Here is a 27,205-nt window from a genome sequence, read left to right as displayed (position 1 = left end):
TATAATTTCTAAGCTGAGGGGTAGGCGATGTAGCACATGTCTGCTGCAGACCAGCTAATGTGGCCTCATGACGCTTCAACTCATCCAAAATGCCTTTTAGTACCCTGAATTCCGTGGATAGGATCACACCATGTATATACGGCATTTGTAATTATTGGAAAACGTAAATGTAAAATTGTTTCATTGTTAATATGCTTGCTTGTAAATATTGGAAAAAACTTGAATGTAAAATTGTTTCATTGTACCTGCCTGTAACTGTTAAACTGTACCGCGCCCAGATACCTCTGGGTTGGGAGCGCCATATAAATGAATAAAAAATACAACAATATGCCTTAAATGCCTGCCATAATGTTGTTGGTGATTAAACCATGCCCACGTTGGTCTCAAAATACAGCGCAATTTGGTCCTGCAGGTTAGTGTTGAACACTGGATCCCTCAGCGCTGTAGGGTAGGTTTGAATCACCAAGTGCAACAACAGCAGTATCGTAGAGTGGTCGGAGATAGTACGGGGAGGATCCGACACTCCTCAGTCACCGACAGGAAGGACCCAGTCACCAGCCACACATCTATCCTGGAGTGCATATCGTGCACTGTAGAGAAGAACGTATATCCCCTCTCCCCTCTATGCATTACCCTCCACACATCCATAAAGCTCAAGTCTTCCATATATGTATGAATGATCTTGGCAGCGTTGGTAGGTGCACAGGGTGCAGTCGATGTCCGATCCAGTTCTACTTCTACTATAGTGTTCAACCCACCCCCCCACTCCCAAATATCACCAGTGCTATCGGGTAGGTATAGCAGAGACCAAGTGCCTCTTCGTTAGGGCTGTAAACGTTCACCAATAGTACTTTCCGTCCATACAGTGTCCCGTGTACCAAGGCATAGCCCCCCTTCCTCTATCACAGTCCCAATAAAGCTAAACTACGGAGACTGATGAATCAATATAATCATCTCACGGTTCTCCACGGTGTGTGCGCCAACATGGCCTCCAGCCTACTTTAACCCCTACGCTGCGGAACTACACGGCAGAGTTCCTCTTCTTGTGTCTCACAATCTCGCCTGTACAAGATCCTACTGTGTCTCGACTTCCTGTGCCTTCACGTTGCTCGGCGTCCTTGAGTCCTTGCTGCGGCGGACCTGATCAGTGCACTGGCTGGCTACCTACCCTCCTTCACCTGAGCTCCGGGCCTGCAAGAGTCACCACGTTCCGTGCCTCTGGGTACGCACCCCCAGTCCTGCTCTTGACCTATTGATGTGTCATCCACCTGCTTCTTACGACTGTGAGTACCCTACCAGCCCCTGCGACTCTCAGCCTTGCCAGCTCAGGGCCCGGCAGCTGCTAGTCTACCTGCGTTCTGCTTCGGCCGGCTCTTCTCGGGCCTTACGGTCGTAGTCCGACTAGCGTACTAGCCTGGGCTGCCTGGCCTGCTCCTCTGGTGCTCCTTCACTGCAGGCGCTCCCACGTTTCATCTCTCCAGGGACACACCTCCAACCAGTGGTTCTGCCCCGACTGCGCTGCTCCTGCCTGCATACCACATTGGTGTGCACCCAGCCAGCTGTTTACTTGACCGAGCGGCTCATGCCTGCATCCTGCATTTGAGCGCACCCGACTCCTCCTGCGATTCTCAACCTTGCATGAAAGATCCGCAACAAATTATCCATCTCTGCTTCACCACCACCGGCTCCTCTCGAGCCTCTGCAGCTCCTGCCTGATCGACACATAAACCCAGGCCGTCTGGCCACCTCCTCTTGAGCTTTCGCGCTGCTGGTGCTTCTATGGCCCATTCCTCCACGGGCCCACCTCTGCCCCACTCTGATCCTGGCTGTGTGGCTTTTTCTTCAACCAACGACTGTCTGGCACCCTACATGCGTTGCCTCCTTGGACCTTCTCAGCCTGGAGCCCTAGAACATCAAGCCCTCCGCTCCCAAGTGCACACTACCAGCGAACATCCTCTTATGACCCTTCCTTCTATGGCTCCTCGATTGGTGCACTGAGCCGTGGATCTCTCTCTCTCTGCTAGAACAGTGCACCCTAACCCACCTCTGCCTTCATCCTGTGATTGTTTGCTCCACACTTGTCTATTGAGCCCTCTGCTCCCAAACGCCACCCAACTGACTTTTCAACTGTACCTACTTCTTCTGATGTCCCTTTCTACAGCTACACGACTACAGCACTGCGCCTTGATTTTCGCTATTGACTTTGCTACAATCCCATTGCTGCTTCCACTTTTGTTGGGACCTACGGCTGTCTAAATTCGAGCACCTCCCCCAGTAAAACTGTCTTACGGAGCTCCCCTACCTCCTCCTCCTACGGCGCTACGCTCTGGAGGTCACCGGACTCCTGCCCATGCACAGCCCCCATCTATGGTCTAGCATCTCAGCCCCTACGTCTTCGGCTATCTCTCCTACTGAAGCCTCCTGCTAAGTCCCACTTCACTTACACTGGATCATCGTACATCGGCTTAAGCTCACTGGCCAATCCCACTGTGCCATTCTTCCCCTCCCTTGAATTGTTCCCCCCCTCCTTCCCTCATCTCAGCAGATTCCATTAGGGTCCTCCTGGCAACCTATTCCTCTCTGCCCCCTCATCATTTTCCCACTCTTCTACTACGCCTCCAACTGCTCCTTCAGGTATGCAAGATCCCAACTCTCATTCCCCTCCACTCTCTCCTTCGCTTCCTCACCCCTCTCCCCGTTCCATTAATAGGCCCTTCTTCCTTTCCCTCCACCGCCTCATCATGGCCATCTCAATCCACCCCCCTCCCCGTCCCACCCCATTTAACCCAACACCCTTTTATCCTTACTCACCGCCCAAACCTCATCTACCCCACTGTCGTTGCACCCTCCAACATCATCATTGCCCTCTGGAATACAAGATCTCTCTGTAACAAGACTGCTGCTGCACTGGACATGTTTCTTCGACTAAATCTTCATTTCCTATGTATTACGGAAACCTGGATCCCCCCCCTTTATTCTACTGTACCTGCTTCTCTCACTTCCTCCTCCTTAACTCGCGTCCCTTGCCCCTCTGGCCATGGTGGCGGCCTTTGTCTTCTCCATCATCCCAACTGTCTGTCTTCCCCCTGTCCTACTCCTCTCCCTGTTTTACCTTCTTTTGAACACCTGTACAAAAAGTTCACTTACCCACACGCTGTTTCTTTTGTAATTATTGACCGCCCTCCCGGCCCTCTCAACTCCTTCTGTAATGACTTTGACCACTTCCTCTCTCTCATCTCCCCTACCCCCCTCACCATTTTTGGCGACTTTAACCTCCATCTATCCACCTCTCACCATTCCTCCCCCCTTTTTTCTATACTCGATTCCTATCTTCTTACTCTCCTTCCCACCTCACCTACTCACTCTTCAGGCTCCACTCTTGATCTTCTCTTCACTCCCCTCCTATCTTTCTGACGATGTCCTACTCTCCTTCTCCCTCACTCCCCCTGTCTCTCCCCTTCCTCCCCCTCATCTCCTATCTCTTTCTCCCAATGAGACCTTCGTGATTTCAACCCCTCCCACTTCTTTAAAACCTGCTCCTCCTCCTTCCCCCTCTCACTTTTCTTCTCTCTGCTAATGATGCTCTAGAGGATAATCTATCCTCTTCTCTCTCCTCCAGTCTTGACCTACTCTACCATCTTTCCCCCTTCCGCCCCTCTCGAAAGCCCACCCAACCCTGGCTTTCCTACCACCTTCTGTCAATGTGCCGTTTCCTCTGACGCCTTGAAAGACGCTGGCTTAAACATGCCTCACCAGACTTCTCCTACTTCTCTTGCCACTCCTTTTACGATTTTTGTATTAGCTCTGCTAAACGTTCCTACTTCTCTAACCTTCTCCACTCTCAAGCTTCTCATCCTAGACGAATCTTCCAAACACTAACTCGTCTTCTCTCCCCTCCCACCCCTGACTACACTATCGCCTCTCCTTTCTCCCCCTCCAACTTCGCTGACTTCTTCTCCTCTAAAATGCTCACTTTTCACCAAAACATTCTACTCTTCCCCCTCTTAATCTCCCCATTCTCCATCTCACTCCACCCCTCCCTCCTTCTTGGCTAACTTCACCCGTCACTAATCCTGATATTTCCTTCCCCTTGTCCAAAACTCGACCTACAGCTGCCCCCTCTGATCCTCTACCCACTCCTCCAATTCCCAAAATCTACCCTCTTCTCATACCTTATCTCACCTTTTTCTTCAACATTTGTCTCCGCACTGCTACCTTTCCTACAGCCTTCAAACACGCTACTATCATCCCCATCATGAAAAAACCCTCAGCTAACCCCCTCCTGGATTCCAACTTTCGCCCCATCTCTCTTTACCCTTCCTCTCCAAGCTCCTTGAACGACTAGTCTACTCCAAACTCTCTTCTTTTTCCCTCTAACACCCCTATTCAATCTCTGTTTTGTCCTAAGAATTCCACTGAAACTGCTCTTACCTCCATTCTTAATCCCCTTCTTACTGCTCGCTACTCCAAACATTCTTCTATTCTCATTCTCCTTGACCTCTCTGCCGCCTTTGACACCGTCGATCACCCTTTACTCCTTGACACTCTATCCTCATTTGGTCTCAATGGCTCTGGGCTCAACTGGTTTTCCTCCTACCTTTCCAATCGCTTTTTCGCCGTCTCCTGGGGCGGCCGTTCCTCCCCTACTCACACCCTCGACTATGGTCTTCCCCAAGGCTCCTTACTTTGCCCCTTTCTTTTCTCACTTTACACCTCATTTCTGTCCCCAATCAACTCTTCCTTCGGTATCTCTCACCACTTTTATGCTGATGTACCCAGCTCTTCCTTTCCTTTTCTTCCTTCACTCCTGACATTCACCTCAAACTCTCTTCCTGCCTCACGGCTATCAAAACTTGGATGTGCTCCCACTTTCTTACCTTAAATTGACAAAAACGAAATTCTATTCTTTCCTGCCAACACTCTTCCTCACCCCTGCCCCCCACCTTCCATCCTTTTTCTCCATACTAACCTCCCCATCTCTGCTTCTGCCTGCAATCTCGGCCTCCATTTTGATTCTAACCTCAACTTTAATCACCATATCTCGCTTACTTCCTGTGCTACCATCTTTATAATGTTCGTAAAATCTGTTCCTCCCTCTCCTTACATGCCACCAAACTATTACTTTCCTCCCACATCTTCTCCCGTCTCTTCTACTGCTCTGCTCTCCTCTTCGGCCTCTCAGCCTTTCATCTTGCCACCCCCCCCACAACCCTCAAATCCCTCTTCCACTCTATCTGCACTCTCTGCTCCCTCTCTCCTTATGATTCCATCTCCTCCTCGCTCTCCTCACTGGGCGGGCTTACCTTTCACTCTGAACTTAAATTCAACTTCCTCTGTCTTGTCTTTAAATCTCTTCACGATCTTGCCCCTCCTTACCTTTCCTCCCTCCTCTTTCTACTCTCCCCCTCGTGCCCTCTGTTCTGCTGACCTCTTCCTTCTCTCTGTCCCACCCTCTCCTGGTGCTTCCTCTCGTTTCCGATCCTTTCAGCTCCTTGCCCCACTCCATTGGAACTCCTTACCTCTCCCCATTCGCTCCATTTCCTCATACTCTTCCTTCCGTTCCTCCCTAAAATCCTACCTTCTTCAAACCCCCTCCTGACAGCCCTTCTCTACTTTTCCCCCTCCTCCTTCCCTGCCCTGGTTTCTACATTATGAACTTGGCACATTGTTCTGGACACTGTTCTTGTTTATTTGACTCATGAATTGTATTCTATCGCTTCTAATGTATTATTGTTGTTTTATGTAAAGCGCTTTGGCGTAAAGCGCTATATAAAAGTTAATAAATACAAATACTCCTCTAGACCTCGTTGAATACAAGGTGTAGTACTTCCTGCTCCCCCATCCTTTCACAACACTCTCTGCCTGCTGCCTCCTGAAGAAAACGAATCTTAACCCCGTTATTATTGGCATCTGTGATTACCTTGCGGCTTTTAATGGGGTTCCCGAGCCCATGGACATTCCAGGATAGCAGAGTCACCGGCGCAGTTAATCCGGTCGCATGTGCCATATTTGCAGTTCCCACAGCTTGTAATCTTGTGGAGCCTGCCTTGCTACACAAAACATACAATGAGCTTTCACTAAGGGCGATTTCGGTTTACCCTCCAAACCAACAACCCGAGCACACCCCAATCCCCCCTCAGCACCACACAAACATTGGTCATGTTGTTACCCACCCCCCCACCTCCCCAACAAACCTCCCCCCCCCCCCAACCGCCCAGGGTGAGACTTGAACCATAAAGCGAACCTAGGTCCAGAATACATATACCAACTCTCTGGTCAGGATTAATGCCATCTACCCGTAACTCAGCAGAGATAAATTGCAGTGAGTGCCGTCACTAGCTCCCACCCTGATGTACAATTGGCAGCACCGACAGTCTCTCGGAAGCGGGATTTTGGACTCGATGAATGAGGTTGCTAAGTAGTTTTTGCAGTTAAATTGAACCCTAAATCGTGCAGGGAATAGTATGGGGTTTTGTAAATTTCTTTCTCTCAGCAGATTTTTGACTCCCTGGAATGTGTCTCTCTCATGCTGCAGGCCACCATGTAGTCAGGGTAAATATCAATAGTATTCGAGCCAATCTGGAGGACCTTTTTCTCTCATGCAGCCCGCAAATTTAAGTTCCTGTCCCGATAGTTCATTACGTGAGCAATAATGGGGTGAGGAAATTCGCCAGGTTTAGGCTTGGCTGCCAGGCCCCTATGCGCACGCTCCACTACGGAGTGAGTTGACCAGCCGGCCTCCCCAGCAGCTCCCACAACAGGCCTTCCATGGCCAGCTCCATGTTGCTGTCCAGTGCATCCTCCAGGACCCTGATGATGCATACGTTATTCCTGCGTGACCTGGATCCCAGGTCTTTGCATTTGGCCTTTCACCTGCCTCCTCAGTGCTGCTAATGCTTCCGTGATACGGTGCATTTCTCTTTCAAGCTGCACCCTTATGGGGGATACATCTACTGTGATGCCATTTAGTTTTATGTTGACTGACTCAAACCCACTTTGAACTGTCTCCAGTACTCGGTGTAGGTCGAGGGCATTCGCCGCCTGTGGTGGTTCTGTGTCTCCTGGTGTCAGTGGCTGGTCTGCAGGGCCTGCCGCCTGCTTTGTCGGTGGGGTAGTAAAGCGGTCCGTAGTTCCCCCTTTCGGCGCACCCGCTCCCTTCATTGTCCTGGCCAGCGAGCATTATGAGTACATGAGAATGCCTCTGACCTGGGCTCTGAGACCTCCTCCTCGCAGCACCACACTGGGCTATTTGTCAGCTGGCTCCCCCACGTCCACAACTCTGCTGCTTATTTATTGCTTATTCCACAACAGGCTGACTGATATTGCCTGCGAGTAATTACCCCTTACTCTGTACTTGTACTGCAGCCTTTGCTGGGTTCCAGGCCTTCTCCATGAGTGTAGACCGCTACCCCAGCTGGAGGTGCTTCTTGGGGTTATATGCAGTGTTTGGCTTCCCAAACCCATAGCAGGTGGTTCTACCAGCATGCACTATTCACCTTGCTGCGGGATCCACACTGGGAGCCCCTGCTGCCCACTCATCGCTGCAACTGGTGATCAGGGTGCTCCACAGCAGCCGCCCAGCTCGCGGCGGGCATGACTTTATGTAGTCCAGAGGGGCACTGATCTCATTCATGCGATGCAACCTCCCTCAGCACTGGGGAGCAAACCCCACGGCAATGGCCCAGCCTCCTGCTGCTGCTGCTCCGTCCTTGCCACTTTCTCTCTGCCTCAGGCAGATTCCCCTTTGCTTCGGACGGATCTATGCACACAGCCTCTTCACCAACATCGTTGGTGGGTCTCTCCGTGCGTGACCCATGTTCCTCCAACAGTGTCACTGACCCTTGCAGCAGGCGCGCTCCGTACACTCCTCGCTGTGCAGGGCCATTCCGGTTCTGCACAGCCTCTCGTGGTTCAACTGCCCCTCACAATTGGCCAGCAGGCCCGGCCCTCCAGCCCCGGTACTACACTGTGTTGTGGGCACCGATACTATTTTTGGGGTCTTTGGCAATTTTGAGAGTGGAGGAGATTACTGTTGCACTCTCTCCATTAGCCCCTTTGGATTACCAGTGAACTGGGAACAGTGTGGAGAGACCCCTGAGGGCAAGAGATAAATGCACTGGTGAGCCGCGCTTTCTTTGAACAGGCTAATTTAAATAGCAATCTGTGCTACACAAGTGACAATTTAATTAGTAAATCACCAGAACTTTATAGCAAATTGAACTGCGACACTGCTTATTTTATGCCTTGTTATACATATTACAATCAAGATAGTTTTAACATTACTGGATGTACACTCTTTAGTGATGAATACTATTGCCATGATCGCCACCGAATTCAAACAAAAACTGCCTGTTGAAGAATCTTGAATCACTGAGATAGTCGCAACAGTTTCCTCACCACTCGAGATTTGTCTAAAGAAATCCCCTGTGTCTAGGTAATCTGGTTTGTGCACAAGCTGACCCAACCTCAACATTTTCTGATTTTGCAAATACGGGCAGCCAACCACAATATGTTCCCTTGTCTGTGTCACTTGATCGTTCATACAGAGCGTTCACCCTCCTAGGTCACCATCAGGTGAAGATCTAATTGAACATATTTCACCCGTCGGGAGTACATTTAACCAATTTTGCAAAAATTGCAAACACCTGTACCCATTAGGAATTATTTTTAGGTGACTCGTTATCTCCCCAAAGGTTTATCTTGAGGAGACAAGCTCTCGTACAATTTAGTAGACCTCATCTCAGATATTGTCGACATCCAATCCTATTTTAACAACCATTTTTTACAGCAATTGGGTTACAGATGAGGTCGTCCAAAGTCTCATCGCAGCTACCAAGTACCAGATCAGCTTGCTTTTTAAAATTGATCAAAGGTCTAAACATAGCTTATTTCAGAGCATCAGCAAGGTCAGAATATAAAGAACCGACTTGAGTAACTAACAGTTTTCTATAGAAGGTCAGAATCCTACACTCCAGATGGCAACAATGTCAAACCCAACTCGAAGCGTAAGGCTTCAAGCTGGCCACAGTTGGTCAGATTCAAGGCCCGGTTCCACATGCTGGATTTCACCTTATCATAATTTAAAGCTCTGGTATTCTGAGCTATTTACATACAATATAATAGCTTTGGTGTGGCTTTAATTTCATAGTAATTTAACCGAGGACAGATTGAAAAACGACAGAACCTGGTTTCATTTTCTTTATTTGGGCTGCTAGTTGTGTTGCCTTAGACATGATTCGCTACATTATAATACCAACATTGTCTGCTATATCCAGTCTAAAACACAAATAGGTAAGGCTATGGAATGGAGCCACCATCCGTCCTCTCATGGTCCAAGAATAGCCCATGTGCTTTTTGGTGTTATAATTAAACCTAATAATACAGGTTTTATTCTCATTAATACGCGGTTCATTTTTTTAAAAATAGAATATTCTCGTATCAAATCCGCTGCCTCTGTAGGCCCACTGGGGCTCTATCAAGGAGAATCACATCATCTGCATAGGTTAGGTAGGGTACTGTCAAGGTGGGTGCGAAAGATGATTTTGACAGGAATTCTCCCAAATCTGACAGTTAAAGGTTGAACAGGCACAAAGCTAATGCACAGCCCTGATGGAGACCCCTTCTGGTTTGAAAGCACTCCATCAGAGCACCCTACCCATTCAACCGAACCTGGAGAAAGTTAGTGTCATAACGGTGGACCAAGATTCGACTTGATGCAGTTGAATAGTCAATCCTAGAGATGTATATGGGCGAACTGCCAGCCCTTATCAACTCCTTTAAGCAGCTAACCACAAAGCTGTTTAGGGTGGTGTCCAACCCCCTCCAGAAGCCATTTTGGTACTTTTGTTGACAACCACGGGTTGGCCAACCCTCCAATTCCCTTAGTACCAAAACCGCAAAGATTTTACTCTGTCAAAAATGGAGATAGTTAGATGGACTTTTCCTAACCCCCTTGTATATTGGAACTGTCATGTCAAGATTCCAGTAAGGAGGAGTCGTTCTTGTCAGTACTTTCTCAGCAAACAGAATATATAGGCCCGCAACAAAGAGTCATCCTTTCAAACAGCATTAGAAAGCCCATTGGGGCCTGATGCCCTCGTATTGGAGCTTTCCTAATGATAGCCTTTGATTGACTCTACTGATGATGACAAAGCCCACAGTGTGTCCTGAAGGTCAAAGGGAATGTTAATATCAGACTCCTTTTATAAATACTAAAAATGCTTCACCCAGATATTCTCGGGAATAGGGTTGCTTAATGCATATTCTTAAAGGTCTATCCTGTTAATCACTTCCCAGAAATGTCAATATTTGAAGCATTCTCTCTCCCTCATTTTGAAGCAGGATACATGTATAGGCTTTAATCCAGTTTTTGTATCTCTGCATTAATTGTCTGACGCTTGCCGTATATTCCACAGCGGCCATACCCATACTCCCTAAACCCCTTATTTCTCTTCTTAACACTTTCTTCTTTTTCTGAATTATTGGATCAAAGCGATGGGTTAATCGTTGCGCTGCCATTTTACCACTTACAGGGTCCCTCTTAAACCTTTTCTTCTGTTTTATTTTATCTCTAAAGCATTGCTGCAATAGCACTATTAGCAACCCTTAAATTCCAACCACCGAAAGTCAACCCATAATTTACCATCCATTCTTGTTCTACTTTTCAAGTTTTGTTCTTCCGTCACTAGCGAGCTATCACTGTCCAAACTGGGGATACAATTAGCATTGAGATCTCCCACAATCATTACATGCAGACGAATCTCCTCCCCAAAAAAGCAGCATATATCTCAACACATTGCTGCACAAAGGATTCCGATAGAGCACCTACAAAGTCTTTCAAACCCTGGTCCTCTTTGCTAGTTCGTCGGATAGGACACATTTTCTTTCGCTTCAGCCTTTTTCAGCCTGCAATTTGCTTCTGTCTTCACAGTTGTATTGCCATGCTATCTCCTTCTACATTGCCCCATTTCTCTTACTAACTTTCAACTTTGCTGCCGTACTGGGCCTGCCTGAGACTTCCTACCCCCCAAATGGTGACCCCACTCCTCTAGTGTGCATGTGTCTTCAACCCGTTCTGATTTTTCTCCACTTGACCAACTACAACTAACTTAAAATCTCCAGGGAGTTAAGTCTGCTATCCAGTGTTGTCAGCAACTAGTGCACAAGGCACAGCGCTTTGTGAGCAGTTGTATGGAGGCTGTGGCATAAAGAGAGGCATTAAAACCCAACAAAAATGAAGGGGCTCTGATATCTTTGCTGCTGGCGCTGCTCCATTGTGAGGCACAAAGATGACAAAGGAAGATGACTGTGGTCTGCTCCTGGGCTCATGTACATTATAGAAATAAGAAGGTATCCTGATTGACTGTCTTAGAAAAGATGCTGTACATTTTTAAGTGGAGTTGAGGCTTTTGACACACTGCCCTCTATCAGAGAATAGTGTATTGAGGGATACACTTTGGGCTTTGGTCGGCACATGAACTCTTCCTATGCCAACCACACTGTGAGGAGAGCAACAACTGCAGAGTTTGGGAGTGAGTGCGAGTTGATGACCCACCTTCTGCTGTGTCTTTTGAAGATTTGCATATAAATAGCTCATGGCTTCTGAACCCTGCAATTCCTCTAGTAACACTTGTTTCTAGTCATATAAATTGCCAGGTGGGTGCACAATGCAAAAGTATTGAAAAGTCGCTAGATAGAAGGATACATGCAATCTTTGAGTCATCAATGACATAAAAGGTGAACGAAGAGAACCAGGATGAAAGACACAGACCTGGCTGAAAGACACCAAAGCTCACAATCGGCAAAGAGGACTTGGATAGGGACTGTGTGGAATTCTATCGTAAGGTGCAGAATGACTTTAGTAAAGTGATTAGGACCCTTAAACATAACTGCCTGGTCCATACCGAATTAGGGTAATTGCATAAACAAGAGTGAAGGCCGAAGGACGCCTTAGATCTCCAGCACAGTTATTGTATAGATAACCGAAAAGACCATGCGCACCAGTCCGCAAAGGAGGACATACAAATTCATGATCTAATAAAAGAATAAGATTAAAGGTCCTGATGTTTAGTCATGTGGGGTTTTGAGTAGCAAGCCAAAAGCCTGACATATTATATGGGACAATCAAAGGCAATCCAGTGTGGGATTAAAAAGGGAAGAAGTTGGAAGCAAAGTCGGTGGATTACCTGATTAAGATCCATCAATATAGAGCAAAATAAAGAACCCTCAAGAAACACTTTTCAGTATGCGCTCATGCTACAGAAATACACTCAGATGAAATAAATCGGTATTTGCAAAGTCAACAGTTGTGACTTTGCTAAACAGAACGCCGCCTTTCGCACATGCCTCCTCTAAAGCCCCAGAGAGAGCGACTTGGGTGGCTGCCTCCGTTGCGTTGCAGAAGGTGCATCGATATTGGAGAGAAGAGCGGCATTGCCCCATACATCTAGTTCAACCTACCTCCCTTGTGCTATTCAGTGTGCACCCTCTGTTGAAGGTCACATCTTATGTATCTTTAATACTATTCTTATATCTGTCTATATGGTGCTAGGTTCCATCCCCAAGATTTTATTAGGGTATTTATTGAGCAAGGACCTAGCTTTGGGGTGCAACAGAGTGCTTTACAAATCATTGGGGGTTGAGGGGACACAGTGATGGAAGCAGGAATACAAGGGGCGGCCAGCTAGCAACCGAGGGAGGGCAAGGGTGGGCAATGTGGCAGCAAGTTGTATACAAGCACCCAGGAGAGGAAATCAGGGGAGCAGATCACCCAGTCTCAGACTGGGTGCGGAGTGGAGGATGCATGGACCTTGGTGTTGGGGGAAGAGCCATTCCTTGCAGAGGGCCTTAAGCTCCTTCCTGTGAGTCTGGTGTTAACCTGAGGAAGTTCCAGACTCTGGGCCATAGGCAGATGAGGCCAGTCTTCTGGTTCTTTACGCCCTGCACTGGCGGAGTTGAAGTCTGCACATGTGCATATTTCTGGTGGATAATAGGCCTCCGGTGAGGCTACGTTTTTAAGTGAGGAATCTTGGGGACTTCAGGATGACAGCCTTGTTGATAATGCAGCAGGATTTGAAGATGGGACATGCTTGTAGCAAGAGCCGGTGCAGTTCTATGAGGGTCTGGTGATGTTTTCAAGTTTGCAGTCCTTTGAACCATGCTGCAGGATACATCACAGGGGGTGTCAGTGTAGTCGTCAGAAGGCCTTCTAGAAGGGCATTACCACCATCTTGGACAACCAATCTGAAGTTTTCTGTGAATAATGGCTTGATTTTCCACAAAAGAGAGAGTTTGTACCAAGCCGTTTGTGTCTGCCTTTGTCTGTGCAGAGTTGTCTGTCAATGTTGAACCCAAGAGACTTGGTGCAGGTGGCCAGCTGGGACGTGAAGCCCCTCGAGATTCATAGCAAAGAGCCAGGTCTGGATTTCGGGATGTTTAGTTTTGGAATTCAGTCTTGGAGGGGTTGAGCTTCCGATAAGCACTGGACATCCTGGAATGGATCAATGTGAGGCAGGCTTAAACTAAATGTGGTGCTAAAGTGCCACATATGAGCCAAAACAAATGGTAACATGTTTGCCACCTATGAGCCAAAAATAAACATGGCCTCAAAGTGCCTTCTGAGCCAAAATGTATGACGCCTAAGAAATTGTCTGCCTCCACAATGCTGACTCTCCCTATACTGTATAGTATAGTCTGTATCATGTTTTGCCTCATTAGGTAGCAATATGATGCCACCTGTTCATTCCTTTGACAATTAATGTACCTGCCCTCATTGCCACAGTACTCCCTTTTCTCCCCTCAAAACCTTCATAACTTGGTACAGAGCTACAGCATGTTTTGAGCGATTTGAACCCCTGGTCTTAACTGTATTTCCTCATCCAATCGGCACCAAATCTATCACTATAAATATCTTCATTCTGGCCAGCAATCATTGGAGTAGCAATGTGAAATCCTGGGAGTTGAGGAGAGAAGATATTGTATTGAGCAGTGCATAGGGTCATGACTATTCGAGGAAATTTGATCATATTTAGATTTTTCTTAAATTCTTTTTAACAATTATATTTACATTATTGAAATTGGTGTTTTGCAAGACTACTGTTTTTTCCAAAGCTCTAGTTAATAGGTGGCTGTTTCTTAAATTTTTCCAGGTTCATGCAGCTTGGAAACTTCACTGGCATTCCAGCTCTGGTGGTGCCGGTAGGCTACAGCTCGTCTGGGCTTCCTATAAGTCTCCAGGTAAGAAATCATGTACTTTCTTTACCAGTTATTCATCAGTGGCTTGGCCAGTTGGCAAAGAATCATGGTACTGAGCAATAGCTATGCTCTGCTAATGGTAGATGATTCTTCAAGCAAATGCTTTTGGTCAGTTAATACGTTAGTTGTCTATAACATTTGGTAGGACTTGAAGAGCCGCTTCTAAGAGATTCCGGGCTGTAGCACTGGAAGATTGCAGTGGTTTGCCTGAAATCATATGGCTTGTCAGAGGGAAGCATGGATTCGCAATTACTTTGTCGAAATATCGTGCAGCAAGAAACACTCTGATAAGACCGTAGCCAGACATAAATGCTGGTTTCATGGTAAAAAATGTTATTGTTAAAAATGTCTTCTAATCAAGTTATTTTTAGGACTAAACATGCAATACTTGCACTAACATGTTGCCAGCTGTCATAGCTTCAGCCAAAAAGGAGTCATAATTGGACTGTTGGGCTACTTGATTGAAGTTGTCGCTATTGAAGCATTTCTCTAGTCATTTGGAAAAATGTGTTTTTGTTTTTTTTGTTTGTTTATTTTGGGCTGTTGTTGCACTTAGGCACATTGCTGCTTGAGCATAAAATAAAAGCACCTACTTGACTTTTGGTCAAGTAGGTGTAATGAGAAAATTGCAGTGATTTAAATATGTTTTTATAAATGTTTGTATAAATATGAATGTATTGAACAGTTGATTAATCACCTGTATCAATAATTAAAAAAAAAAAGAAAGATGAGCCCAATACTCGCCCCCAGTCTTGACCTAGAATCCTTTTCATGCTTGAAGTTGACACATTTATTTGGAACCGGCAAGCCAGGAAGCTTTCCCCGTGATGAAAACCTCAGTATGTCAATCTGAGCTCACCTCCATGACTCTCAATGCCTGTCCAAATTTCCCACTAGAATGCTTCACTGCGGGCATCTACTCATTGTGTGTCCACATTCAAATCGTTTTTTTTGGGGTAGGATATGTGATACATTACAAACCATCATGCACTGCAGAGAACATTGTAGCATAAGCATCTCGCACATGACACAAATCTACATTGACAAAAGACATAACATCCTCTAGTATTGGATAGTTCTTTTATAACTGATTGTTTCCTTGAGGCACCATTGAGGGCATATATACCGCAAAACAAGTTACTCAGCCTTTGTCCAAATCCCTAGTGAAAGTAGTTAAGGCTATGCCTCAATCACGTGTTCAACCGTTTGGTACTTTCCAAGTAAATTGGGTCTAGGTCCCTAAACATATTGAGTGGTCACTGAATTGCCAAGTTTTCCCCAATGATACTGGGTTTTCCAGATATTGAAAGTATAGTGGATAGTGCAGTAACGTGGTGTTTCTTTATTTACTGCTTCTACTCTGTTGACTTCAGCTGTGAAACCCTGACGTTTTGCATCAAGTCCATATTAACTACCCACCTGACCAGCAAGGAACTGACTCCCAACATCAGTGCTTACAACAGTGTATGACAGAGGCTGCTAATGCTTTACATGCTTAAACAGCTTCCCAAGCACTGTCTCATTGAGTACAATTAAAATGTATTACAAAGAAAGGCCCACCCTAGCCAAGCTGAGTGTGCATTTCCTCTAAAAACCTATGTATCACTGCACCAGCTTTTACATTCCCTTACAGAGAGCAGGTGTTTGCTTTTTCAAGGAAATCCTCGGCACCGGAAAACACTAAAATCAGAACCTGTAATTCCATATCACCTGACCTTAATTTATTTAATTGATTACTAGCTGCTCTTCCCGTTGAGGCCTGGGCTTTCACTCCCTCATCGGTACAGTTATCTGTGCAAAATGTGGTGCAGATTGATTGATGAAGTGGTGTGTAATTGTATAAGGACCAACGTTTCGCCAATCCACAAAACCACAAACAAATGTTCACTTTTGCTGAAATCCGGGGAAAGGGGTAGGGTGTCCAGGTGTCATGTTGCTAGTAATGTCTGGAGGGTCCTAACAGGTGACTGCAAGATTTGTTTCAGATTGTTGAAACGATGTGGAATTGTATAGGGCACATGCACAAAGCTACAAACCCAAACACATCTTCACTTGTATATGTATATATTATTTGTTTTCAGTTCAAAAAGAACTTGAAGAAAAGAACAAATTATTCATATTCTCATCGGTACCAACAACAATAACAATGTTGATGTTAACAGTAACAATTTGGTCCTAAAAATAATTTCATGAATTTAAAACAAATGAAACCACAATTTGTGAATAAATATGTTCCTAAAATACACAGTACAAAATATAAAAAATGTTAACAGACCTTTATTCCCAATGGGGTTGCCCAATCTCTTAAAATATTTCGGGGCCAGGTTGCCCAATGCTCCTCAGGCTACTCTCAAGGAGGAAAGTCCTCGTCCTGGGGCCAGTCACAAGGCCAAAGTTCCTCGTCCAACAAAGCGGGAATAAAAGAGGTAGAGGCAGAACCTCTACCAGAAGAACACGAGTGGCAACTCGACAGATATCCTAGACAGAACATGCCCACTATGGGGTCACCCACCACTAGAGTTGTTCACCACAAAGCTAACCACACAATGCCCAGACTTTACATCCAGGTTTCCACAGCCAGGGTCCAAGGGGAAACACCCTGTGGATTAACGGGTCAGGGAAATGTTCTTAAGCTTTTCCCCCGATGCCACTCCTGAGCAAACTAGTGCACAAGATGCACCAGGAACAAGCAACCCTGATCCTGGTTGCTCCTATGTGGGCGAGACATCTTTGGTTTCCACATCTGCTCAAGCTGACGATGTGCGACCCAATCAAGCTCCCGTGCCCATATAACATGTTGACACAACACAAAAGTGCATCCCTCAACCACGCCCACAGTCAATGAACTTGGCAGCTTGGCACCTGAAGTCAGAGTTTGGCCACTTAAACCTTCCACAAAGGTGTGTGGATATCCTCAAGGAGGCAGTAAAACCCAACACCAGACACTGCTATTTTAATAAGTGGAAATGATTTGTGATATGGTGCACATCCCAATCACCAAGTTATTTTGTATGTTCTCCTGCTAACATTCTACACTACATGCTTAACTTACTAGACTCCGGCCAAGTATTCAATTCCCTAAAGGTGCATCTGGTTCACTTCACAGAACAAGGTGTCCTGGTGGAAAATCCCTGTCATTAAGGCATTCATGGAAGGGGTAAAGAGGCTATACCCCCCAATTTCCAACCCTCCCTGTGTTGAGATCTCCATCTTGTGCTCGCCAAGCTCATGAGGCCAGCCTAAAGAATATTACCTATAAAACTACATTTCTAGAAGCTATCACCTCCATAAAGTGGGTCCTTGAGCTACAGGCTTTATCTGTACAAGACCCCTTTACACAAGGACAAGGTTGTTCTCCGAACACATCCTAGGTTGTCACCTAGATTAATTTCAAAGTTCCATTTAAACCAATCCATAGAATTTCCCACCTTCTTTCAAAATCCATCAAACTCAGCAGAAATAAGCCGCCATACACTTGATGTACGGAGGGTGGTCTTTTACTATGTGAACAAAACCCATAAGGAAAACAGATCAACTCTTTGTTTCCATAGCGCCTGATGGAGAAGGTGCTCACATATCAAAATGCTCCATCTCCATGTGGATAGTCCAATGCATACAACTCTGCTATTCCTTATCCAAGAACGTTCTACCTTTCACACCTAGAACACACTCTACCAGAGGTACAGGAGCTACCTTGGCTTTCATTGCAAGTGTCCCTCTGGATGCCATCTGGAAGGCTGCGACTAGAGCTCCGTCCATATGTTCACACAGCATTATTGCATTGACACACATTCTAAAGCAGATTCACAGGTGGGACAAGCGGTCCTAAAACATCTCTTTGCCGCTGTACCACCTTCTAACTTCCCACCTCCTTCTCCAGATACTGCTCGCTAATCTATGCAGATCATGTGATCTAAACAGATACACAAGCTCCAGAAGGGATACATTACTCACCGTAAACGTATTTCTGGCGCTTGTATCTGCTTAGATTCACATGCACGCACCCACCCTTCCTCCCCTACTGGAGTAGAAAGTGCATAGATGTTTTCTGGGTTATCGCTATTTTTGCTTTATCACATCTGTACTCAAGCTATACTTCATTCAACTTCATGTCAGAAACTAACAATCTGAGGGACCTTGGCGCGTGAAGGACCATGGGTACAGCACACGTCAGACTTGGGGATAGTATTACTAAATGCGCCCTGTCGACATCTGTTTTTGAGTTTCAAAAACAAATCTTGTAATACTCTGCAACTTCCACATAGCATGAGAATCTAAGCAGATACAAGCACCAGAAATATGATTACGGTGAGTAATGGATCCCATACATGTGTATTTATGTGTATGTATGTATGTATGTATATATATATGTGTATATATGTATAAAAAACACATGTCCCTATGCGATTGTAACACTTCAAAAAACCACACTGGCGGCAAGTACAAGAAAACCCCAGCACACAAGACCTTGGTACTTTTAAAATAACATCTTTATTATGACACTTTACAGCACATTATTAAAACAGAGGTGAAATAATTCACGCCTGTGACAGCCATTAGGTTGCAAAAGGCACTCACCCCACGGGTGGAGAAAAGTCACGCGTTCCGCCTGAATGCTTAGGCTTCCTCAGACTCATAAAATCCAATTGGGCCGGTAGCACCATAGGGTATAAAAGGAGAGGCAGCTCCAGAACGTTCAGTTTCGCATAACATCACGTGTCCTATGATCATGTGATCAGGAGAACGTGTGGTTTCTATAACGACACCTACATGACCTCCAAATTGAAATGGTCATTTACCTGTATTAGTAATGCTAACGGTAAAGGTAAAGATCTTGCTACATAAAATCAACAGATCAGTATCTGTTGGCTCTGTGATGTACACGATTATGTGGGGACGCTCTGTGCTGCCCCTGCACAACCATTTTCATTTTACTTTAAAAGAATCGGTGCATTGATAAACAAAACACACAGATGTGCTCGTTCATTGTTAAATGACTGATTGCAGCTAAAATAGTCGCCATATTCAGTCATGTACCCCCAGAGAGGTAAGCACTTGAAAGTCAAGCAACAGCAGACGGCAGTCATCTCATGGAAAGGCAAGTGCCCTAATGCCATAATATCGCGAGGTTGCCAAAAAAAGCGAAATCCTCGACTCCTTTGTCTCTCCAGACCTCTGGATCCCAGGATATGGTTTCCTCCTGCCCTGCAGATGCACTTACAGGGGCGATGCATCACAAGAAGCAGACACCCTCCCAAACCACCTCTACCCCTTCAGGTTTCCCACCCTCTTATGAGTGGACCCCTGAACCATTCAACAAAATTATAAAAAGGATGTCATGCTTTATTGACTTCATGGATAGGCACCCAGAAGAACTTACGTCCCTTAAATACGCCTCCCAGTCAGGGGCTTCAAAATGCCAACCCCTGTCAAAGAAAAACATGTCTTGACCCACACCCACAAGCACTTCTGCTCTAGGCCCCCCAGGATCTATTTATCAAGACCCCTCTCGGGACACGTATGCTATCCATCCCTCAGGGTCGCAAGACCCCAGCTCTCAGGGAGTTCAATACAGTCAGGACCAGTACTACGATGAGATCTGTCATCCAGTAGACTGACCACCAAGATCAGCCTGTAGCAGATTCACCTGTCGAAAATCAGCTTCAATACAACAAACTGCTGCTGAAGGCTGCCCAGCATTTCAGTAATGACACCCAAGGGGCACAAGGAAACAAAGACTTTGTGGAGGACATTATTTGTGACAAAGAATCTGCCATACAGCCCTCCTTACTTATGCCTAACATCACAAGGGCGGTTAACCCTATAATCGAAAAATGATTCAGGACAGGGCACAGAGACCCCCTGTGCATTAGGGTCAGCTCAAACCTGACTCTCATGTCATCACCACTAATAGGAAGAGGGCTGGTACTCCTCTGGAATCGGCTGAAGTCAACCAGACAAAGAAAGTAAAAAAATCTACACTTTAGGAAGGAAGGTTGCCATCCTCAGTGGCATATCAGGCTTGAATTGCAAATAATTCTACACTCCTAGCTAGTTATGGCTCTCATTAGTGGGATGAGCTGGAACAACATGTTGAAGCAGTTCCAGAACCCCTAAAATCACAACTCCTAGCACCATCTCAGAAGGCAAGCAGTTATTTAATTGCCTCCTTAAAAACAACCTTGATGCAGCAGACAATGCGGGCTGCCTCATTGCAGAGGGCACACTTATCAAGCGCCATGCCTGGCTTAGACGGTCTGTATTTAAGTTGGAGACCCAGGCCATCCGCATTGACATGCCGATGGTACCCAACGTCCTCTTCGGCTAGGACGTAGAAGATGCCCTCTGTCCTACTCTTTAAGGACTTAGCCTACAGGCAGCTTCCCAGCTGGATGGGCAAGAGCCAGGAAAGCACAGGTTGTACTGGGAGGGTGGCCTCCTCTACAGTGAGCCTATTGAGTCTACTCCAGGGGACTACAGAAAACTTGTAGTACCTCAGGAGGTGAGACACCAGTTCCTACAGTTGGCCCATGCGATTCCTTTGGCTGGTCACTTGAGTTTTAAGAAGACCAAGGAAAGGAATTCTCTTTATTTCTACTGGCCCAAGATAGGGTCTTATGTAGATAAATTCTGTAGAAGCTGTCGCACTTGTCAGACATCTGGCAAGAGTGGAGCCAAGAACGTGGCACCTTTGGTGCCTCTCCTAGTGGTGGGAGTCCCTTTTGAGAGGGTAGGGATTGACCTTGTTGGTCCCTTACACCCTCCCCCATCTTCAGGCAACTGATTTATATTTGTGGTGGTAGACCATGCTACCAGATATCCTGAAGCCATACCTATGAGGACTGTTACTGCTCATGCAGTGGCTAAGGCCCTCCTTGGTATTTTTTACCAGGGGAGGTTTTCCTAAGGAGGTTATCTTAGACAGAGGGACCAAGTTTATGTCCCACTACATGCAGGTCATGTGGAAACTGTGGAGTGACTTACAAGTTCTCAAGAGCCTAACATCTCCAGACCAATGCGTTGATGGAGATATTTAATAGAACTATGAAGAGCATGATAGGTGATTTAGAAGAACCTCTTAGAAGAAAGTGGAACATTCTACTGCCATGCCTTCTCTTTGCTTATAGAGAAGTCCCTCAAGAAGGGGTTGGCTTCAGGCCCATTGGCCCTAATCAAGGAGGGGTTGAGAGTGCTCCTTCCCCCAAGCCAGTGAGAGTCACTGACTATGTGTTAGGTCTCTGAAGGAGAATGACGCACATGATGACAGAAGCTTCTGATAACTTCAAAGCAGGTCAGGCTCTGGTTAAACATTGCCATGACCAGAAGGCCAAAATGGTTGAGTTTACGCAAGACCAGTTAGTTCTACTTGTGGTACCTACAAGGCAGAGGCCCTGGCATGATAAATGGATTGGACCCTTCCAGGTTGTGGGCAAACTTGGAGAGGTCCATTATTTGGTGGACTTCGGCAATCCTAAGGAGACCCCCAGGGTCTTTCACACCAACCGCCTAAAGACCTATATCTCTAGACCAGAACTAGGAGCTTTGCTCTTAGCCTGTGCTCAGGGGGAGGAGGAGGAGAGTGAGCTCCTCATGGGACAACCTTTAGATAAAAGTTAATCTCTCTTCTGATCTGACACTAGAACAGGAGGAGTGCAGAATTCTGTTAAATCAGTTTGCCCCTCTGTTTTCACTACCACCAGGCTTGACCCCTTGGGCCAGCATGAGATTCTCACTGGTGACTGTCTCCCTGTCAAAAGCAGGGGTTACAGAATGTCAGACCACGTAAGAGCCCACATAAAGGAAGAGGTCAAGAAGATGCTTGATCTTGGGGTAATAGAGCCATCTACAAGTCCTTGGGCTAGTCCTGTTGTACTAGTGCCAAAGGCAGGATCCAAGGAGTTGAGATTTTGTGTGGATTATAGAGCTCTTAATGCAGTCATCACGACTGATACATCCTTTACCTACGACAGATGAGCTGGTGGACAAACTTGGTTCAGCCAAGTGCCTCAGTACATTTGACCTAATCTCAGGCTATTGGCAAATGGCTCTTGACAGGCCATGCCAAGGAGAAAACTAAACTGCATTTTCAACCCCAGGAGGGCCTCTACCAGTTTAAGGTAATGCCTTTTGGACTAAAGAATGCACCTGCTATATTCCAAAGGATAGTGAATCATGTTCTGAATGGGATGGAGGACCTCTGCATGGCATACTTGGGTGACATTGCAGTGTTCAGCCCTACTTGGAAAGAGGATATTGACCACCTAGGATATGTATTGCATGCTCTTGAGCAGGCCAATCTGACCATAAAGGCAAGTAAATGTCAAATTGGTCAGAGTAAAGTGGTCTACCTTGGACATGGGGTAGGAGGAGGTGAAATGAGGCCATTGCCTAGCAAAGTACAATCTGTACAAGACTGGGCCACCCCTACCACTCAAACCCAAGTGAGAGCCTTTCTAGGTCTCACAGATTACTATAGGAACTTCATTAAGAACTATGGGACCATAGCTTCTCCCTTGAATGTGATCTCCTCACCCAAATTCCCCAAGAAGGTCGGGTGGAATGAGGAGTGCACTATGTAAGCCCTTTGTCAAGCTCCAGTCTTGAGAGCTCCTGGCTACAACCAATCCTTTATTGTACAAACTGATGCTTCTAATACAGGGATAGGTGCAGTTCTGAGTCAACTGGATGACAAAGGCAGGGAACACACAATCTGCTTTATTAGTAGGAAACTGAAGGGCCCTGAAACAAGGTGGGCAACCATAGAACGTGAATGTTTTGCCATTGTGTGGTCTTTGAAGAAGTTTAGACCTTACTTGTATGGGTCTACTTTTGTAATTCAAACAGACCATCAACGCTTGAGATGGTTAATACAGATGAAGGGGGAAAATCCTAAATTGTTAAAAATGGTCTATCAGCCTTCAGGGGTTTGATTTTACCATAGAACACAGGTCAGGGTGTAATCACCAAAATGCTGATGGTCTCCCCAGAAAGTATGACCAACTGGTGTAAGGAGATTCATCCAGGGGTGGATTAAATCCTCCTCTCCCTTAGTCTGGGGGGACGAGTATTAGGGAGAATTCTCCGAAATTTGCTAATTCCTCTCTACCTTAGAGAACCCCAGCACCTTTGCTGGATTTCGAGGACTTTAATGTTTTACCTGGAGAGGGTGAGACGCCTTTTTTTCCCCACTCTCATGTATTTTTGCTATGACTTGAGCACTGCTTTCTTTTGGTTGTGGAGTCTGACAAACTCCATTGGCATCATCTTTTACATTGTACCACACAACACCTTCAGTGCAGTGGCACCGGGAAGTCTTTCAGATTTCCCAAAAGGTTTAAATACCTTCTCTTGGATAAACTGTTTCCTAGAGCAGTATAGTGAAATTGACTTTACTTACATTGTAACTTTCTAGATCCAGCACACACTATCTTACAATAGGCTGCCAGAGGGGTTACTTACTATCCCCTTTGTCTAGTTTCTCATGTGACAATTTTGTTACACTTTCCTTGATGAATGGCTGGTGTCAGTGGTTTACTTTTAACTTCTGTTGTGTGCTTTTACTGCGGGCTGCGTTCGCAGCTGCAGTAAAGCACCAAGGGTGCCATTTTTGTCAAAATGGCCCTGGTCTTCTTTTTTCGCCATTTCTTTGTGGAAAGGTTCCTTCTTGAGATTTACTCTGCGCGCCAAACCAGGTTTGGTCCCTTTGTTGGTTTTGTCTTTGGTGGGATTCACGAGTGAAGCCCGCCTCTGGCTGCAGTGTGTCTGTCAGGAGCAGGAAGTGAGGGAGGTGCCCGAAACTCCCTGTGCTTAATCCCCTTGGTTACATGAATGCACCCAAAGGAGATTGGCCGGCTGGCTGTCCGGCAAGGACAGCCACCCTGTTGTTTGACTGGCAGCTAGGTTGGAATGAATGGGAGAAACTTGCATAAAAGGCGAGGCTTTTTGGCTTAGAAGGCTAAATCGGCCACTGGATGAAGGAATCCGAAGAAGAACTTGGAAGAGATGCCTGCTACAACTCCTGGACTGTTGGTTTGCCCAGTGAAGCCCTGCTGCTGTGCTGAAGCTCCGAATTCACCTCGACTAGAGAAGCCCTGCAAGGACGATTTCTCCCCTTGAGTTGGTGAGACCAATCAACTCCAAAGTAAGCCACCTGGACATCCTCTCGTAGCTGGTTGGATTTCCACTGCAGTTGCTGCTGGAACCGAAGAGCCTGGGAGAGGAACACCAGATCATGTGCGTTGCTTTTAAGTTGGCCAAGAGCTCCAGGAAGTTCCTCCGGACTCCCAGGAAGCAGGACTGACTGAGCCAGAGCCACCTCAACAGAGTGCTGGACCCCAGATGCAAGGAAAGCCCATCTCAACAGCCAAGAGTCCACGTGGTGCTATTTGCTGAGACGCGCGGAGCTGAAACCGCGAATTGCTACTGACTAGAAGTTGGTCCTTTTTTGTCGCCGACCGTCCTGTTGCAGTGCAGGAGTCCTACAGACGTCCTCCCTCTTGTCCCCGCAAAGGAGGACCAGGAAGGATCTCCAGAGCTGCACAGGAACAGAAGCCAGCTGGAACCATTTCTTCTAACCAAAGGTACTGTACAGTCTAAGAGAACTTATCTCTTGTTGTGTAGCCTCACTTGTTCTCAGAGGAGACTTGTCTTGGTTGCTTCTGGAGAGTTGCTATCAACTTCTTTACATCACAAGCCTAATCAGCTTGTGGCCCTACTTTGATTTCTTCTTTTCTACAAAGACCTATAAAAACATTGTGCAAGACTTTTACCTACCTGCAAGAATTGCTTCAGCTCACCTACACTTTTGTCCAATTGACTTTGGCCTGGCTCCGTGAATGACTCTTCCCTCTGACTTTGTGTTTGGTCTTCCTTCCAGGAACAGGTTAACTTACTTTGCATTGGGGGTTACCAAAAGTATTTACCTGCTTCAGAATATTTGTGAGATCTCTTGTATTATTCTGATAACCTTTTTCTTTGACATACTCCTAAGTATTGCTCTAACTGCAACAGTGATATATTAATGTCCACAGTGACCTAGCTATTTAAGTCACATGAAGGTGTAGGAATTGTCAGTGTGCCATTCCAAATGGGTATTTGCTGATTTGGAGACACTAAGCGTGTGTATTTCGGAGTGTATTTGTAATGTTACTATTACATTACTCTTCTGAAGAAGGCTTATTCAAACAGACTGTTACATAAATTAATAATTGTTTAATCAAGATGATATGCTGGAGCCTTCGGAGGTCCAGGGCTGTGCTGCGCCCATGTATGAACCCTGGCTGTCTGCACTAATGTTGTGATACCTCTATGGAGGCGTTTTGCTAGTACTGTTGTGAGTATCTGTATGTCACCGTTGGCATGGCCAGAGGTCTGTATGAGTCGTATCTGTCCAGTGGTTTCCCAGGTTTGGGGATGGGTATAACTAGAGTTTCCCTCATGCCTGCTGGTAGTGTGCCAGTGTCGTAGGCCTAAGCAAATACTTTCTGAAGCACTGGGGTCAGAGTGGTAGTGTACACCTTGTAAAGTTCTGAGGGGAATCCGTCTGTTCCTGGGGTTTTGCAAGTAGGTAAGGAGGCTATGGTTTTTGTTTAGCTCCTCAGCAGTATTGGGCCTACCTAGGGAATCTCGTTGGCTGCCAGAGTCTCGGGAGATGTATCTGGAGAACACCTCATCTAGATCTCTTTTGGGAACTGGGTTATCGTGTTTGTATAATTGTGTATAGAAAGAGGTAAATGTCTTATTAATCATTAGTTGGGATCTCCATGGGGCCCAGCACTCATCAGAGAATTGTGATTTGGAGGTTTGGGGTGTTCCCGTTTACAGAGCCATGCCAGTATTTTCCCAGGCCTATCCCCTTCTGCATGAGCTCTGGTTATCTGGGAAGTGTATTCAAATTTGGCCAGTCTTTCCCAGGAGTCGCAGCACCTGGAGCGTGCCTCTGTCAATTTTCTTTCCAGTGATTGCTGGCCTGGGTGTTGGGATTCTAGTATTTGTAGTTCCTCCGTGGACTCTAGGAGCTCCCACAGTTTCCGGCGAATGCCCCAAGCACTGACACTGGCCTCATCACGGGTCACCACTTTTATAGTTTCACAAATGGTGCCTCAACTGTTCACGCTCCCAACATTATGTTCAAGGAAATTGAGTAGAGTGTCTGATCGGGTCTTCCTAAAGGCCACGTCATTTAAGGCCCAATAGGGGGGCACCACATCGGGATAGGTGGTCTAGGATATGCCATGCACCTTTCAGTTACTAGGGGGAGTGGTCCGACATTGTGTGACCTTGATATTCTGCGCTGGTGAGTTCTGCAAATTGTACCGACTCCATAAAGAAATAATAGATACGTGTGTGCAGTTTGTGGGGGATGAATAATTAGAGTAAACACTATTGTCTGGGTATATTTCCCTCCAAACGTCTACCAGGTCATGGTCTGTTAGCATTGCGTTCAAGACTATAGAAGCCGTGGAGGAACCAGCATTTGGTGGAGTCGATCTGTCCATCATAGGGTTTATAACACAATTAAAATCCATGCCCCATAAAATGAAGCCCTCTCTTCTTGCTGCTACAAGTTTGCTTTGAGCGTGTGTCCGCACATGCTGGTATTTTGTGGTCTGGGAAGTATGAGTTAATTATACACATTTCCCTATATTCAAGGTAGCACTTGATGATTAGATATCTCCCCTTTGTATCCCAGACTACTTCCATTAGTTGGAAGGGCAGTGAACTGTCAAACCACGCAAGCACTCCTCTGGCAAATTTAGAATAGGTAGGTCTGTATCCCGTTCCACCCCAGCGGGCCTTAGCGCCTCTTGTCCTTCGGGGAGTAGGTGTCTCTCTTGGAGTAGTACTATTGATATATTTTTGTGTTGTATATAGTATTTCACCCTGTTTCTCCAGGACATTATTTTTAAAGCGGTCATCATTGTTTTAAGTGTCGGCTGGCCCTCGCATGGCC

The 27,205-nt window shown here is 46.2% G+C and overlaps 1 protein-coding gene across 1 annotated transcript in view; it reads left to right on the top strand.

Annotated features, from left to right (window-relative positions):
• Positions 1 to 27,205, top strand: part of LOC138525759 (uncharacterized) — an 815,930-nt gene that overhangs the window by 751,556 nt on the left and 37,169 nt on the right. Inside the window, exon 19 of the mRNA XM_069635930.1 lies at positions 14,148 to 14,235. Within this exon, the coding sequence (XP_069492031.1) occupies positions 14,148 to 14,235 (88 nt within the window). The remainder of the gene's footprint in view (positions 1 to 14,147; positions 14,236 to 27,205) is intronic.

This window comes from Ambystoma mexicanum, chromosome 7p (genome assembly GCF_040938575.1).
Source record: "Ambystoma mexicanum isolate Mex_15411 chromosome 7p, UKY_AmexF1_1, whole genome shotgun sequence".
Lineage (NCBI taxonomy): Eukaryota > Metazoa > Chordata > Amphibia > Caudata > Ambystomatidae > Ambystoma > Ambystoma mexicanum.
Note: the sequence above shows the minus strand (reverse complement) of the source record. Positions and strands in the feature narration are given on the sequence as shown.